At 32.3% G+C, this 16,925-nt stretch overlaps 1 protein-coding gene and 1 long non-coding RNA gene across 7 annotated transcripts in view; one reads left to right on the top strand and one right to left on the bottom strand.

The window, feature by feature from the left end:
* LOC145192537 (uncharacterized) overlaps window positions 1-16,925 on the top strand; it is a 60,292-nt gene that overhangs the window by 7,479 nt on the left and 35,888 nt on the right. For all 4 annotated transcript variants that reach the window (XM_090096626.1, XM_090096633.1, XM_090096638.1 and 1 more), the window contains exons 5-10: window positions 1,384-1,462; window positions 1,780-1,954; window positions 2,035-2,235; window positions 2,909-3,034; window positions 3,174-3,388; window positions 3,514-16,375. In XM_090096626.1, coding sequence (XP_089952752.1) covers window positions 1,384-1,462; window positions 1,780-1,954; window positions 2,035-2,235; window positions 2,909-3,034; window positions 3,174-3,388; window positions 3,514-16,375 — 13,658 coding nt within the window. The remainder of the gene's footprint in view (window positions 1-1,383; window positions 1,463-1,779; window positions 1,955-2,034; window positions 2,236-2,908; window positions 3,035-3,173; window positions 3,389-3,513; window positions 16,376-16,925) is intronic.
* LOC149894882 (uncharacterized) overlaps window positions 1-16,925 on the bottom strand; it is a 55,173-nt gene that overhangs the window by 8,864 nt on the left and 29,384 nt on the right. For all 3 annotated transcript variants that reach the window (XR_016455203.1, XR_016455206.1, XR_016455208.1), the window contains one exon: window positions 419-503. This is a non-coding gene — a long non-coding RNA (uncharacterized LOC149894882). The remainder of the gene's footprint in view (window positions 1-418; window positions 504-16,925) is intronic.

The raw sequence follows: 16,925 nt of genomic DNA, 5'->3' as shown, positions 1-16,925 counted from the left end.
GTATATATATATATATATATAGGGAATAGATTCATTATTCATCTGTTAAAGGTCTTGAAATCATTTTGATTTCAAAGAGTACTCAATGTAAAAGATGCTGATGAAGGTTGCCATATCTTTTCATTTTTATGTTTAGTTAAGAAGCCTTGATTTGAGTTCTTATAATTCTTAAGAAACATCTTTAAGTAATAAAGATCCTTCTCAAAGAAATAACAATGGTTTAAAGCACCAGTAATAACATGTTTCATCCTAAAAGTGATATGACTTAAATTTTGGCTATTGAAATTTTTAATGTAAAAAATTTCCTAATTTTTTTACAATTAACCTTCTTTAATGTTGAATGATCGAGTTTATTTCATAAAATACGTAGTATGTTTGCAATAATAAGAACAGTTAATGTAGATTTCTGTATTTTTACCTGTGAGATGATGGCATCTGAATCTGAAAAAGAAAATTTTCAGAATTTTTTTGCATTCCTTCAGCAAACCATGAATTTTCTGACCCTAATAAAAAAAGTCAAGTTTTACTAAAAAAGTATACAAATAACCAAAATATCCTACAGGCAAATGAACTCAAGTAAATAAAATTAAAGAAAAAAAAAAAAAAAAATGTCTAATGTGCAATGAGAACAGATTATCTATCCTTGATCCAAAGTACAAAAATATAAGTCATAGCTAATTAGCATGGGTTTACAAAACTTTACTTTGTTTTAGGATTCTTTTTAACTTTTAGGATTCTGATTGCTTGTACCTTAAAATGTAGGTGTATAATATTAGACTGAATAGATTTTCTCTGGTCTTCTAGAAAAAAACTCTCTTATCCTTTTATTTGCTTTAAACTCAGAAGACACAATTTTCTTTAATCAAAAACATTTCTACAACAAACTTTTCTTACTAACTAAATTATTCTTAAGAATTAACTAAATTATTCTTAATTCTAAATTATTCTTAAGTTTTTACATAAGTTTTCAATATCTTACTTTTTCATACAGATGAATACTGAATTTCTTCCCTCTGGTGAATATAACTTTACACTAATATCTTGTAGTATCAACTTTGTTAATATTTCAACTAAGAATACAACTGCATAGAGTGCACTAATTTTTCCATAAAGTGAAAAACATTCAATTTTATGCAAATTTTAACATACATACATACATAGATACATACATACATACATACATACACACATACATACATACATACATACATACATACATACATACATACATACATACATACATACATACATACATACATACATACATACATACATACATACATACATACATACATACATACATACATACATACATACATACATACATACATACATACATTGTAGTGCCATGATTTCTATACATACATATGTTTATATGAGCAGAAGATCATTGCATGGTGTTATGCTAAAATTATGTCAGAGAAGAAATCGGATAGAATGCAAAGATTACAATAAAAAAAAAGTAATGTATTATTCAAATTTTTCTTTTTTTAAATGTTGTTTTGTTTTGCTCTTGTAATTAGTGTTTCTAGAACTGTCAAATTTACAGGGATATCATGTGTATATGTAATCATTACTAAAAGTTGTTTTTAAAGAATTTAAAATTTTTGATTTTCCTACATTACTTTGAGTATTATATTTCAGAAACAGCTATTTTAAATCTTTTGTAAATAAACAGCAATTTTTTTTCAAATTAAATCCATAAATAAACCTGCAGGTCCCATTTCTTTTTATTTCGGCAGCCCAGTTTTATGCTTAATAAGACGTGAAATATTTCAGGTGAAATGTTTACTTGGAGATCATATTAAACAAAATCTTGTTCGTGAAACATCTCTCTTGCAATGGTATCAAAATAAAGAATCTGTCAAAACAGAATTAAAAATTGAATGCAAGAAACTTTTCAATTTATATGCAAATGAAGATCTGAAGGACCACAAAAAAATTGATAAAAAAGGTAACAATTTTTTTCTTTTTAAAAAAATTTCTTATTTTTGAATATAAAAATTTAATTGTTCCTATTATTTTTGTTTGTAGATTCAAATGAAGATTTTTTTCAAAAGAAGTTTGAAAACAACGAGTTGAAAAGAAAATCAAGTTTGAGAAAAAGAAAAATTGAGCTGATTGAAATTTTTGGAATTCTTGAAATTCTCAATGAAATTAAATTACTTAAAGAGTCTAAAGTTTATAGAAAGAGATTTTTGGCTCCAAAGAAATCTGTAAAAAATGACATAAAATGTAACTTCTATTTATTTTACTAACACACATACATTTCAACTCAGTTTCATTTCAATAGTGTTCTTTTTGTTCCATTTGTTCAACTGTGTAATATTTATTTTGCGGGCTTATTGTGAAAACTGATGTTTGAAGAATTATTGTGCAAGGCTTAATGTGTAATGGAACTATCTGAAGTGTAATTGTGCAATAATTGTTTTGTAAAGGTTTTTTTGTGTTAAACTTCATTAAAAGTTCAAGTCACTTTTAATCCTTTAATTATACATGGTTTGGCATTTAAAGTCAAAATACTGTATTTTTAATTCCAAAGTTCTAAGCTTTTAATTTTTTTCCGTAGCAAAACTAAAAGGTGCATATTAGCACGCTAATGTAAAATTTTATTTTGGGTCAAAAATCATGCCAATTTAAATAAGAAAAAAACAAAAAGCATGTGACATGTAAATAATGAAAAATCTGTGAATGAGTTCACTTAAAGTTCTTTACATGGAAGTTTCTGTTAGTAATAATGTTCTTGAGGTTTGTCATTTCTGCATGTGTTTTATATTGTGGAACATGGGTGATTTTATGTTAGCCAAGCAGAAATCTCATAGAATTTTAGGGACTTTTTGAAGTTTAAGTGTAAAAGTTTTAATATTTAACCAGAAAAGCACTGTAAAGGTTTTATGATTGTTTTTAGTTTCTGATTCTGGTAATTTTGATGCAACAGATGAAGAGTTTACTGATGTATTGGAAACAACAGAAACTTTAGAACAACAATTTAACAATCCATCTTGCTTCTCATCTCCTTTCTCATCCTCAGAAGGTTACTACTTCATCTCATTTTTTATGTCTTTTTTTTCAAAGAGCTACTTAAAGATTATTTTTTGAAAACCCCAATAAATTTTACTTTCTTTTAAAGCAATTATAATTGTCATTAGTTTGTAAAATTTTAATTATTTTAGAAGAGTGCAAAATTAAAAAATATTCTTCTTTTCAAAAATCATCTCCTTCCAAGAGGAAAATGTTTTCAAAGGTAATTACACCACAGAAACCTCTACATGATCTGCATCATCTGGAAGCAGGGTATGTTGAAAGAGATTACTCGAAGCCTCCAAAACATGTTTTATATTCCTCAAGAATAGAAAAAACTTTGGGAACAAATGGTTTTGAAAAAGAGGTTTGTAATTTTTTACCCATTTCTGGAACTTAAACCAATCAAGAATGTTTTTGCTAAAATTTCTCAAGTTCTATTAACAATGTTCCTATAAAATCTTTTTATGATTTTTATAATTTCAATTGTAGAGTTCTCTATGTTTATCATCATTTGAAACTAACAACTCTGATTTCAATGTTTCTTATGCATATGTCTTGGCTCCTTACATTTTAAATACAACAACAAAGAAAAAAAAGAACACGAACACGACCACCTTGTCTATTGACCATGTTCTCCATGAAAGTTTTGAAATTTCCAAAAACTTTAAATTTAAAATGTCAGTAGAAGATGAAGTTGTTGAAGTTGACGAGATTGAGACAACTAACGAATTTTCATACCAAGGACACAAAGCGAATCAAAATCTTGATTTATTTCAATCCACTGTGAATACAAAAATGTCCTATTATGACTTTCTTGACACAGCAAGTGAATCTAGTGCGACACCTAGCGATACAGGTTCTGATGACGAAGTTTCTTTCCACAGAGAAAAAAATGTTTTAGAGAAAAGTAACATTCAGTCTCAAAAAGTTGTTTTGATTTCTCCACAGGAAAGAATTGTTGGAAGTGTGGTCGTACAAGTAAAAGATCATCCAACAGCATCAGCGCCACATATGACAGCAACAACAACAACGTTAAATCATGTCTTTGCTCCATCAAAAGCAATCAGCAGTGTTGTTCAAAATCAGGACATAACTAATATACTTTCTAAAGAAGAAATAAAGACATTCTTTCAAGCAGAAAATGTTAGTAGCATTCCTGGAAACTCATGGAGTACAAATACATCTAACAACCATTTTAAAAATGTTATCACACCTTCAAAAGAGAATTTTAATATAAGTAACTTTGTTGCAAATGATTCAAAGTCTTCAATCAAAGACAAAACAACAATCACAACAGATGAATTCTTTATATCATCAAAAGAGAAAAAAATAGGTTATGTAGCTGTGCATAATCTTAATCAAGCAGTTCAACCATCAAAAGAACAACAGTTAGTTATTAATGTAGATAGAAGTGAAAAAACATTCCCTTTTCAAAAACGCTTTTCAATACAAAACAAAGAAGCTGACAGTAGAAATACTGTAGACTACAAAGAAATAAGTGAACTGAAAAATGACAGCAGTGAAATTAATGAAGACGATGACTTTTTTGTGGTAGACTCAGATGATCTTACACAAAAAAGTTACAAATCATCCAATCAAATCATTCAATCAAATCACATGTCTGCATTAGAAAACTCTCTAGAGGTAAGTCTTGGTAACATAACTATTGAAGATGAAAATGGTATGCTGAAAAGCTTTGAGTTGAGTATTGAAGAGGGACCTCTTAGTAAGAAACATCATTTTGACTCTACAACTCACAACTTATCTGATAACTATGTTGTGATATCAACTAATGGCGAACCTTTTCTAAAAAACCTAGGCAATAAAGATTCCATAATGGCAATAAATGATAATTTTGAGTCATCACAAGCTTTTTCTCCCAAGTATAAAACTAGCAGCCAAGATCAAGTTAGAGAGGTCATAATTCATCCAGAAATTGTTAAAAAGGAAGAAAAAATTCCATTTCCTGATCAATTTTCAGACACTGAGGAATCAGATATGTTTAAAACTTCTAAATCTACTACTAACAAAATGTTTTCTGGTGGTAAAAAGGATCTTTCAAAAATTGCTACTAAAGACAATAGATTGGTACAAGAGCTACCTATTGTTTTGAACTTAAAGTCTGATGAAAAATCATTTTTGTTTAGAGAAATACTTGAGAATGAAAATGTTGTGCCCACTTCTAATCATAAATATTCAGACGCTGCAAAAGACAATAAAAATAATGTAAATAAAAAGGGGACCTCTTTTTCCTATATTCAAAGAAATACACCTCTGAAAAAAAATTTGGAGAATGAAGAAGCTCATTTCAACAAAAAAATTGTTGCTAAAGAAGGAAGCGCTTCACATGAAGATGATGAAGAGTTTGTAATGCTAGATGCAGAAGATGATATTTTTGTACAACAAATCAACATGTCTGCATTAGAAAACTCCCTGGAAATTAGTCCTGGTAATATAACTATTGAAGATGATAAAGGTATGTTAAAAAGTTTTGAGCTTAGTATTGAGGAAGGACCACTTAGGAAGGAGCTTTATAACAATGATTTAATCAACAGCAATTTATCTGAAAATTATATTCTTATATCAGTTAATGAGGGGACTCATTACACAAACACAGTTATTGAAAAAGGTTTAAATGCAGACAGTTCTCATGAAAATGATTTTTCAAATAAAGGTTTTAAAGTTTATGATGGTATCAATTCATTGATTAATTACTCTCCCAGTTTTAAGACAAGCACTTTATCTTGCAGAGAAGAAGTAAGAGAAGGTATTATTTATCCATTTACAGTTAAAAGAGAAGAAGAAGAGGTTTCTTTTGATGATCTATTTTCTGAACCTGGAGCTGCACACTCATGTTATGTAGAACCTCAGAAATCAATTACTGAGGACCTTTTGCATTCACCTAGGAGTGTGATGAATGAAAGTCCTTGTGTAAACATTGTTAATAAAAATAAAGATGTTTTAAAGATGAGTGTGAAAAATGATGGATTAATTAAAGAGTCTGTTTTTAAGGTTGCTAAATCTAATGAACAATCCATTAATATGACAGATTTACTTGAAAATATCAGTAGTGCATCTACTCCTGTTAGTAAAGCTACAGAGGATAAAACAGTTCGAATAAATTTTTTAAATTTTTTAGAATACAAAAAAGACACACACGAAGATTCCCATTATGAGTTTCTAGTAATTGCTAAAGAAAAAAATGTTGGAAATATCATGATTTACATTAAAGAGTTTTACAATGATTTACGCACACTTTTTGTTCATGTTGACAAAGGTATAGTCGGAAGAGTGGTTTTCATAACTGAATACACCTCAAAAGATAATGATCCTGAAAATTCATCACTACTTTTTGATATTGATCATATATTTAATCTGGATGATGCTAAAGTTCAGAAAAGTGGAAATAAAAGTGAAATAATTATTAATATGAAAGAAAAATCAATTGGTGGGGTTGTTGTCTTTTATCATACAAACTCATTCTATGAAGAAAAACTGCAAATATCATTCAACAAGGAGGATTTTGTTCAGATTAACAGTCAAGAATTCTTATCTACCAACAGTGCTAAAAATTTATTGCCTGTAACAACACTTAAAAATGAAGTTTCATTTAAAAACGAGAAACTTGTTCAAGCTGATCCCTTTTTAGAAAATTATCAAGCAGAAAAAAAGTTTAAACCAGTTGTTTTTAATCTAAAGAAATCTGAATTAATAATTGAAGAAAACTTACTTCATAGCAACAAATTTGAAGAAGCTAACCAATATAGTAAAAATGTTATGGAGTTGTTACCCACAGTTCAAGGCTATGAAAATGAAAAAGATATATTAGATAATGAAGAACCTGTTAAAGCTAAAGAATCTGAAGGAATTGTTTTTTCAGAGAATGTTGTTGAGGAAAGTTTTAAGGTGCTTTATGATTTGAGCTCAACAAATTTTAACATAAATGCAACTGCTGAACCTAATCAAGTAGTTTCGACTGTATCATTTGTGTCAGAAGCCTTGAATGAGAAAGAGGAGTTAGTGAGTGAAGAGCCTATTGATGCTGAAGAATCTGACAAAAGAGTTTTTTCAGAGAATATAGATGAGAAGTATTTTGTCAAGGCTTCTGATTTAAGTTCTAAAGCTATTATGATACACCTAGCTGTGGAGCCTAATCAATCAGTTACTGTTGATGATAATACAGAATTTGCACCACTTGCTTGTACTGATGAAGTTTCTAAGGGTCTTCCTTCATTACTGGTATCAGAAGAGAAAAAAGATAAAAATGAAATTACTGGCTTTTCTACAATATCATTTGAAATATTTAAATGTGTAAGTAAATCAGAAGGTATTAAAGAAAAAGAGGAGCCAGTTGACAAGGAAGAACCTGTTAAAAATAAAAATTGTAAAGAAACTATTTTTTCAGAGATAATCCATGAGAAAACATTAGAAATGGCTGCAAATTCAAATTCTAAAGACTTTAGCATCCACCTAAATCAAGAAAATAATCAATCAATTATGGTAGAAAATGCTGTAGCATTAATACATCTTGTATCAACTAATCAATTAACTGAGAATTTTGTTTCATCACTGGTATCAGAAATGAATGGTGAGCAAAAGGAATGTGCTGGCCTTTCTCCTATGCCATTTGACAATGTGAACAGTAAAAATCAGTCAGAAGCTGTGAATGGAAAAGAAAATGTAGTTGATAAGGAACAGGCTTTTGAAGTTAAAGAATGTGATGGAATTATTTTTTCAGAAAAAGTGAAGGAAGAGAGTTTTAAAGAGGCATCTGATTTAAGTTCTGCAGATTTTGCTATCTGTCAAACAGTTGAATCTAATGAAACAGTTAGTGTTGTTTCAGCAGTAGCATTTACACCAGTTGTCTGCTCTGAAGAGGTGGTAGAAGATGACACTTCAATATTAGTACCAAAAGAGAATGATCATAAAGATGTAGCTGCTAGCTTTTCTCCTATGGCAGTACCAAAAGAGAGTGATCTTAAAGATTTAGCTGCTAGCTTTTCTCCGATGGCAGTTGACAATGTGAACATTGAAAACAAGTCATTATCTGTGAAGGAAGAAGAAAAAGTAGTTAGTGAGGAGCAGCCTTTTGAAGTTACTGAATGCAATGGTGTTGTTTTTTCAGAAAAAATGGATGAGGAGAGTTTTGAAGAGGCTTTTGATTTAAGTTCTGCAAATATTGCTATCCATCAAACAGCTGAACCTATTGAAACAGTGGGTGTTGTTTCAACTGAAGCATTTCCACAAGCTGTCTGCTCTGAAGAGGTGGTAGAAGATGTCACTTCAATATTAGTACCAAAAGAGAATGATCATAAAGATGTAGCTGCTAGCTTTTCTCCTATGGCAGTACCAAAAGAGAGTGATCTTAAGGATTTAGCTGCTAGCTTTTCTTCGATGGCAGTTGACAATGTGAATATTGAAAACAAGTCATTATCTGTGAAGGAAGAAGGAAAAGTAGTTAGTGAGGAGCAGCCTTTTGAAGTTACTGAATGCAATGGAGTTGTTTTTTCAGAAAAAGTGGATGAGGAGAGTTTTGAAGAGGCTTTTGATTTAAGTTCTGCAGATATTGCTATCCATCAAACAGCTGAACCTATTGAAACAGTTAATGTTGTTTCAACTGTAGCATTTACACCAGTTGTCTGCTCTGAAGAGGTGGTAGAAGATGTCACTTCAATATTAGTACCAAAAGAGAATGATCATAAAGATGTAGCTGCTAGCTTTTCTCCTATGGCAGTACCAAAAGAGAGTGATCTTAAGGATTTAGCTGCTAGCTTTTCTCCGATGACAGTTGACAATGTGAACATTGAAAACAAGTCATTATCTGTGAAGGAAGAAGAAAAAGTAGTTAGTGAGGAGCAGCCTTTTGAAGTTACTGAATGCAATGGTGTTGTTTTTTCAGAAAAAGTGGATGAGGAGAGTTTTGAAGAGGCTTTTGATTTAAGTTCTGCAGATATTGCTATCCATCAAACAGCTGAACCTATTGAAACAGTTGATGTTGTTTCAACTGTAGCATTTACAACAGTTGTCTGCTCTGAAGAGGTGGTAGAAGATGTCACTTCAATATTAGTACCAAAAGAAAATGATCATAAAGATGTAGCTGCTAGCTTTTCTCCGATGGCATTTGACAATGTGAACATTGAAAACAAGTCATTATCTGTGAAGGAAGAAGGAAAAGTAGTTAGTGAGGAGCAGCCTTTTGAAGTTACTGAATGCAATGGTGTTGTTTTTTCAGAAAAAGTGGATGAGGAGAGTTTTGAAGAGGCTTTTGATTTAAGTTCTGCAGATATTGCTATCCATCAAACAGCTGAGCCTATTGAAACAGTTAATGTTGTTTCAACTGTAGCATTTACACCAGTTGTCTGCTCTGAAGAGGTGGTAGAAGATGTCACTTCAATATTAGTACCAAAAGAGAATGATCATAAAGATGTAGCTGCTAGCTTTTCTCCGATGGCAGTTGACAATGTGAACAATGAAAACAAGTCATTATCTGTAAAAGAAGAAGGAAAAGTATTAAGTGAGGAGCAGCCTTTTGAAGTTACTGAATGCAATGGAGTTGTTTTTTCAGAAAAAGTGGATGAGGAGAGTTTTGAAGAGGCTTTTGATTTAAGTTCTGCAGATATTGCTATCCATCAAACAGCTGAACCTATTGAAACAGTTAGTGTTGTTTCAACTGTAGTATTTCCACCAGCTGTCTGCTCTGAAGAGGTGGTAGAAGATGTCACTTCAATATTAGTACCAAAAGAGAATGATCATAAAGATGTAGCTGCTAGCTTTTCTCCTATGGCAGTACCAAAAGAGAGTGATCTTAAGGATTTAGCTGCTAGCTTTTCTTCGATGGCAGTTGACAATGTGAATATTGAAAACAAGTCATTATCTGTGAAGGAAGAAGGAAAAGTAGTTAGTGAGGAGCAGCCTTTTGAAGTTACTGAATGCAATGGAGTTGTTTTTTCAGAAAAAGTGGATGAGGAGAGTTTTGAAGAGGCTTTTGATTTAAGTTCTGCAGATATTGCTATCCATCAAACAGCTGAGCCTATTGAAACAGTTAGTGTTGTTTCAACTGTAGTATTTCCACCAGCTGTCTGCTCTGAAGAGGTGGTAGAAGATGTCACTTCAATATTAGTACCAAAAGAGAATGATCATAAAGATGTAGCTGCTAGCTTTTCTCCTATGGCAGTACCAAAAGAGAGTGATCTTAAGGATTTAGCTGCTAGCTTTTCTTCGATGGCAGTTGACAATGTGAATATTGAAAACAAGTCATTATCTGTGAAGGAAGAAGGAAAAGTAGTTAGTGAGGAGCAGCCTTTTGAAGTTACTGAATGCAATGGAGTTGTTTTTTCAGAAAAAGTGGATGAGGAGAGTTTTGAAGAGGCTTTTGATTTAAGTTCTGCAGATATTGCTATCCATCAAACAGCTGAGCCTATTGAAACAGTTAGTGTTGTTTCAACTGTAGTATTTCCACCAGCTGTCTGCTCTGAAGAGGTGGTAGAAGATGTCACTTCAATATTAGTACCAAAAGAGAATGATCATAAAGATGTAGCTGCTAGCTTTTCTCCGATGGCATTTGACAATGTGAACATTGAAAACAAGTCATTATCTGTGAAGGAAGAAGGAAAAGTAGTTAGTGAGGAGCAGCCTTTTGAAGTTACTGAATGCAATGGTGTTGTTTTTTCAGAAAAAGTGGATGAGGAGAGTTTTGAAGAGGCTTTTGATTTAAGTTCTGCAGATATTGCTATCCATCAAACAGCTGAACCTATTGAAACAGTTAATGTTGTTTCAACTGTAGCATTTACACCAGTTGTCTGCTCTGAAGAGGTGGTAGAAGATGTCACTTCAATATTAGTACCAAAAGAGAATGATCATAAAGATGTAGCTGCTAGCTTTTCTCCGATGGCAGTTGACAATGTGAACATTGAAAACAAGTCATTATCTGTAAAAGAAGAAGGAAAAGTATTAAGTGAGGAGCAGCCTTTTGAAGTTACTGAATGCAATGGAGTTGTTTTTTCAGAAAAAGTGGATGAGGAGAGTTTTGAAGAGGCTTTTGATTCAAGTTCTGCAGATATTGCTATCCATCAAACAGCTGAACCTATTGAAACAGTTAGTGTTGTTTCAACTGTAGTATTTCCACCAGCTGTCTGCTCTGAAGAGGTGGTAGAAGATGTCACTTCAATATTAGTACCAAAAGAGAATGATCATAAAGATGTAGCTGCTAGCTTTTCTCCGATGGCATTTGACAATGTGAACATTGAAAACAAGTCATTATCTGTGAAGGAAGAAGGAAAAGTAGTTAGTGAGGAGCAGCCTTTTGAAGTTACTGAATGCAATGGTGTTGTTTTTTCAGAAAAAGTGGATGAGGAGAGTTTTGAAGAGGCTTTTGATTTAAGTTCTGCAGATATTGCTATCCATCAAACAGCTGAACCTATTGAAACAGTTAATGTTGTTTCAACTGTAGCATTTACACCAGTTGTCTGCTCTGAAGAGGTGGTAGAAGATGTCACTTCAATATTAGTACCAAAAGAGAATGATCATAAAGATGTAGCTGCTAGCTTTTCTCCGATGGCAGTTGACAATGTGAACATTGAAAACAAGTCATTATCTGTAAAAGAAGAAGGAAAAGTATTAAGTGAGGAGCAGCCTTTTGAAGTTACTGAATGCAATGGAGTTGTTTTTTCAGAAAAAGTGGATGAGGAGAGTTTTGAAGAGGCTTTTGATTTAAGTTCTGCAGATATTGCTATCCATCAAACAGCTGAACCTATTGAAACAGTTAATGTTGTTTCAACTGTAGCATTTACACCAGTTGTCTGCTCTGAAGAGGTGGTAGAAGATGTCACTTCAATATTAGTACCAAAAGAGAATGATCATAAAGATGTAGCTGCTAGCTTTTCTCCGATGGCAGTTGACAATGTGAACATTGAAAACAAGTCATTATCTGTAAAAGAAGAAGGAAAAGTATTAAGTGAGGAGCAGCCTTTTGAAGTTACTGAATGCAATGGAGTTGTTTTTTCAGAAAAAGTGGATGAGGAGAGTTTTGAAGAGGCTTTTGATTTAAGTTCTGCAGATATTGCTATCCATCAAACAGCTGAACCTATTGAAACAGTTGATGTTGTTTCAACTGTAGCATTTACACCATTTGTCTGCTCTGAAGAGGTGGTAGAAGATGTCACTTCAATATTAGTACCAAAAGAAAATGATCATAAAGATGTAGCTGCCAGCTTTTCTCCTATGGCAGTACCAAAAGAGAGTGATCTTAAAGATGTAGCTGCTAGCTTTTCTCCAATGGTGGTTGACAATGTGAACATTGAAATCATGTCATTATCTGTTAAGGAAAAAGAAAAAGTAGTTAGTGAGGAGCAGTCTTTTGAAGTTTTGAACATTGAAAACAAGTCATTATCTGTGAAGGAAGAAGGAAAAGTAGTTAGTGAGGAGCAGCCTTTTGAAGTTACTGAATGCAATGGTGTTGTTTTTTCAGAAAAAGTGGATGAGGAGAGTTTTGAAGAGGCTTTTGATTTAAGTTCTGCAGATATTGCTATCCATCAAACAGCTGAACCTATTGAAACAGTTAATGTTGTTTCAACTGTAGCATTTACACCAGTTGTCTGCTCTGAAGAGGTGGTAGAAGATGTCACTTCAATATTAGTACCAAAAGAGAATGATCATAAAGATGTAGCTGCTAGCTTTTCTCCGATGGCAGTTGACAATGTGAACATTGAAAACAAGTCATTATCTGTAAAAGAAGAAGGAAAAGTATTAAGTGAGGAGCAGCCTTTTGAAGTTACTGAATGCAATGGAGTTGTTTTTTCAGAAAAAGTGGATGAGGAGAGTTTTGAAGAGGCTTTTGATTTAAGTTCTGCAGATATTGCTATCCATCAAACAGCTGAACCTATTGAAACAGTTAATGTTGTTTCAACTGTAGCATTTACACCAGTTGTCTGCTCTGAAGAGGTGGTAGAAGATGTCACTTCAATATTAGTACCAAAAGAGAATGATCATAAAGATGTAGCTGCTAGCTTTTCTCCGATGGCAGTTGACAATGTGAACATTGAAAACAAGTCATTATCTGTAAAAGAAGAAGGAAAAGTATTAAGTGAGGAGCAGCCTTTTGAAGTTACTGAATGCAATGGAGTTGTTTTTTCAGAAAAAGTGGATGAGGAGAGTTTTGAAGAGGCTTTTGATTTAAGTTCTGCAGATATTGCTATCCATCAAACAGCTGAACCTATTGAAACAGTTGATGTTGTTTCAACTGTAGCATTTACACCATTTGTCTGCTCTGAAGAGGTGGTAGAAGATGTCACTTCAATATTAGTACCAAAAGAAAATGATCATAAAGATGTAGCTGCCAGCTTTTCTCCTATGGCAGTACCAAAAGAGAGTGATCTTAAAGATGTAGCTGCTAGCTTTTCTCCAATGGTGGTTGACAATGTGAACATTGAAATCATGTCATTATCTGTTAAGGAAAAAGAAAAAGTAGTTAGTGAGGAGCAGTCTTTTGAAGTTTTGAACATTGAAAACAAGTCATTATCTGTGAAGGAAGAAGGAAAAGTAGTTAGTGAGGAGCAGCCTTTTGAAGTTACTGAATGCAATGGAGTTGTTTTTTCAGAAAAAGTGGATGAGGAGAGTTTTGAAGAGGCTTTTGATTTAAGTTCTGCAGATATTGCTATCCATCAAACAGCTGAACCTATTGAAACAGTGGGTGTTGTTTCAACTGTAGCATTTACACCAGTTGTCTGCTCTGAAGAGGTGGTGGAAGATATCACTTCAATATTAGTACCAAAAGAGAATGATCATAAAGATGTAGCTGCTAGCTTTTCTCCTATGGCAGTACCAAAAGAGAGTGATCTTAAAGATGTAGCTGCTAGCTTTTCTCCAATGGTGGTTGACAATGTGAACATTGAAATCATGTCATTATCTGTTAAGGAAAAAGAAAAAGTAGTTAGTGAGGAGCAGCCTTTTGAAGTTTTAAACATTGAAAACAAGTCATTATCTGTGAAGGAAGAAGAAAAAGTAGTTAGTGAGGAGCAGCCTTTTGAAGTTACTGAATGTAGTGGAGTTGTTTTTTCAGAAAATGTGGATAAGAAGAGTTTTGAAGAGGCTTTTGATTCAAGTTCTGCAGATATTGCTATCCATCAAACAGCTGAACCTATTGAAACAGTTAATGTTGTTTCAACTGTAGCATTTACACCAGTTGTCTGCTCTGAAGAGGTGGTAGAAGATATCACTTCAATATTAGTACCAAAAGAGAGTGATCATAAAGATGTAGCTTCTAGCTTTTCTCCAATGGCGGTTGACAATGTGAACATTGAAATCATGTCATTATCTGTGAAGGAAGAAGAAAAAGTAGTTAGTGAGGAGCAGCCTTTTGAAGTTACTGAATGCAATGGAGTTGTTTTTTCAGAAAAAGTGGATAAGAAGAGTTTTGAAGAGGCTTTTGATTTAAGTTCTGCAGATATTGCTATCCATCAAACAGCTGAACCTATTGAAACAGTTGATGTTGTTTCAACTGTAGCATTTACACCAGTTGTCTGCTCTGAAGAGGTGGTAGAAGATATCACTTCAATATTAGTACCAAAAGAGAATGATCATAAAGATGTAGCTGCTAGCTTTTCTGTTATAGCAATTGACAATATGAACAGTGACAACAATTCAGAAGCTTTAAATGTTAAGAAAAATGTGTTTGATGAGGAGCAGGACTTTGATTTTAAAGAATGTGATGGAGTTGTTTGTTCAGAGGCAATGCATGCAGAGTATTTGGAAGAGGTTTCTGCTGCAGAATCAGTTCAGTCAGATACTGTTAATAATACTGTAATTTGTTCCCCAATTGTCAGTGCTGTTGGAGTGGTTGAAGAATCATCTTTATATTTGGCATCAGTTAAGAAAGATGAAAACAAAACTATTGAAGACAGTATTTTAGCTACTGTCAACGACTCATCATCTGATGATGATGAAGATGTTTACCAGGATCTTATCTTTTCTGATTCTACTGATGATGGTGGTGGAGATGCAGATGATGATGATAATTGTGATGGTGATGACAATGATGATGACTATCATGAATATGATGAAAGTGATTCTACTCACAGATTTGATTACAATTTAGGAAAGTTAAATTCCTCCCGTGAATCTTCTCATCCTGTGAGTTATCCTCATAGTTATTATCTAGATAACCAAGAGGAGTTGTCAGGATTTTCTTTTCCTCAAGTTTTTATTAAGAAACATAATTATGATGGTAACAATAAAAATAGTAATTTAAATATTAGTGAACACGAACTCCAACATTCTATTACAAATAAGGAAGATGTTACTAATGCTGGTATTATAACAAAGCAAATTTCTCAGATGAATGATGTTCTAAAAACTCTTCAGTTCAATCTTTACGGAAACAACACATCCAGTGATGAAGAAGAGTTTATTGTGTTTGATCAAACAGAGAATGAATACAAAGTTCCTCAAAGTGATATTGAAGAGTATGAGTTTGTTAAATCAGATCTAGTTTCACCAACATTGCAAAGCTCCAATTCTTTATGGTTGTATCATCAAGTTGCTGAAAGTGTAACTGATAACAGACTCTTAGTTGATATAGAGCCTGCAGAGTTTGAAGATGCGGAAGTCTCATTTCTTAATGAGCTGACCATTTTGGAATGTTCTGTTAAAGTTTGGATTGTTACTACTGAAAATCTTGAAGATTCAGACAGATTATTCACTGAAAAAAGGTTTAAAAATAATTCTTATGCAGATGGTGCAGAGATAGGAGAAGTTAAAGTTTTAGATACTTTTAAAGAACCTTTAATTGATTTGCACTCTGCTTCAAATCCTGCTGTAAAAAACTCTGTAATTCAAGAAGTAAAATCACATCAATCAGATGCTGGAACTGATCCTATAGATACTACTACACATGAAACTATTGATCATCGTAGTATTATTAACACCAATTTCCCTAGTTTGGGTTTGAATTCTGTAGAAGTTCAGGTAAATTTATTAAAAGTTACTAAAGAAGATTGTCGAGATATTGGAACAGATCCAATATTTGTAAATTATGATTTTGATAATGGTGCAAATACAATACTTCATGATGAATCTTTCAATCATTTAAATTCTATTGGAATTCAAGTTGGTTTAGAGAATGAATTTGCAGCATCTGAAGTAGACCAAACTTACCTCTTTTTTGATGATAAATTCAATGAGCGTTGTGTAGGTACTCAAACAAATGAATTAAAAAAGAAAACAAAGCACCTTCCAACATCAGTTGCAACAACATCACTTCAACTAAACAGACCAGGTTTTCTTGACGCTAACTTATATGATTATCAAGGTCAAAATGATGTGAAATCTGTAATACTTTCTACAAATACTGAACATGGTAAATAACAATGTTGATAATCTTTGCCATTTTTGTTTGACCATTTTTAAAACTTTTTAATGAATTTAAAAGCTCATTCTGATGGGTCCTCCTTCTTTATCTTCTCTATCCATCTTTCTTGAAAAAGAAATTCAGAAAGAACCAAGTTTACTCCTGTTGTTAGTTATTCAGAAACATGTTTCTTGATTACTTTTAAAAAATTATGTTAAATATAAAAGCAAACAAAGATATAATAGTGGTTTGTAGTAATACAATATACAGAATCAAATTAATATAATAGTAATGTAATTCTATTATTTGTTTATATCTTTTTTTACAGATTTTTTACTATTATTTTCTTAAGGAGGAGTTTTATCTTTTTTAGTTTTATCTCTTCTTAAAGCAGTTTTAACTTTTCTATGTGAAGTTTAAGAATTTACTCTTTTCAATATCTTCTATTTTTAACATAAGTCATGCAAATATCCTTAATAGATACAGCAACAACCAAAAAGATGGGAAAGATTTTTCATTACTTTTCACTTTGTAACTTTAAAATTTACTGGTAAAAAGA

The sequence above is a fragment of the Hydra viridissima genome, unplaced genomic scaffold (assembly GCF_058129835.1).
Source record: "Hydra viridissima isolate aposymbiotic clone 2 unplaced genomic scaffold, HvirCarnegie_v1 scaffold_1, whole genome shotgun sequence".
In the NCBI taxonomy this organism is placed as follows: domain Eukaryota; kingdom Metazoa; phylum Cnidaria; class Hydrozoa; order Anthoathecata; family Hydridae; genus Hydra; species Hydra viridissima.
Note: the sequence above shows the minus strand (reverse complement) of the source record. Positions and strands in the feature narration are given on the sequence as shown.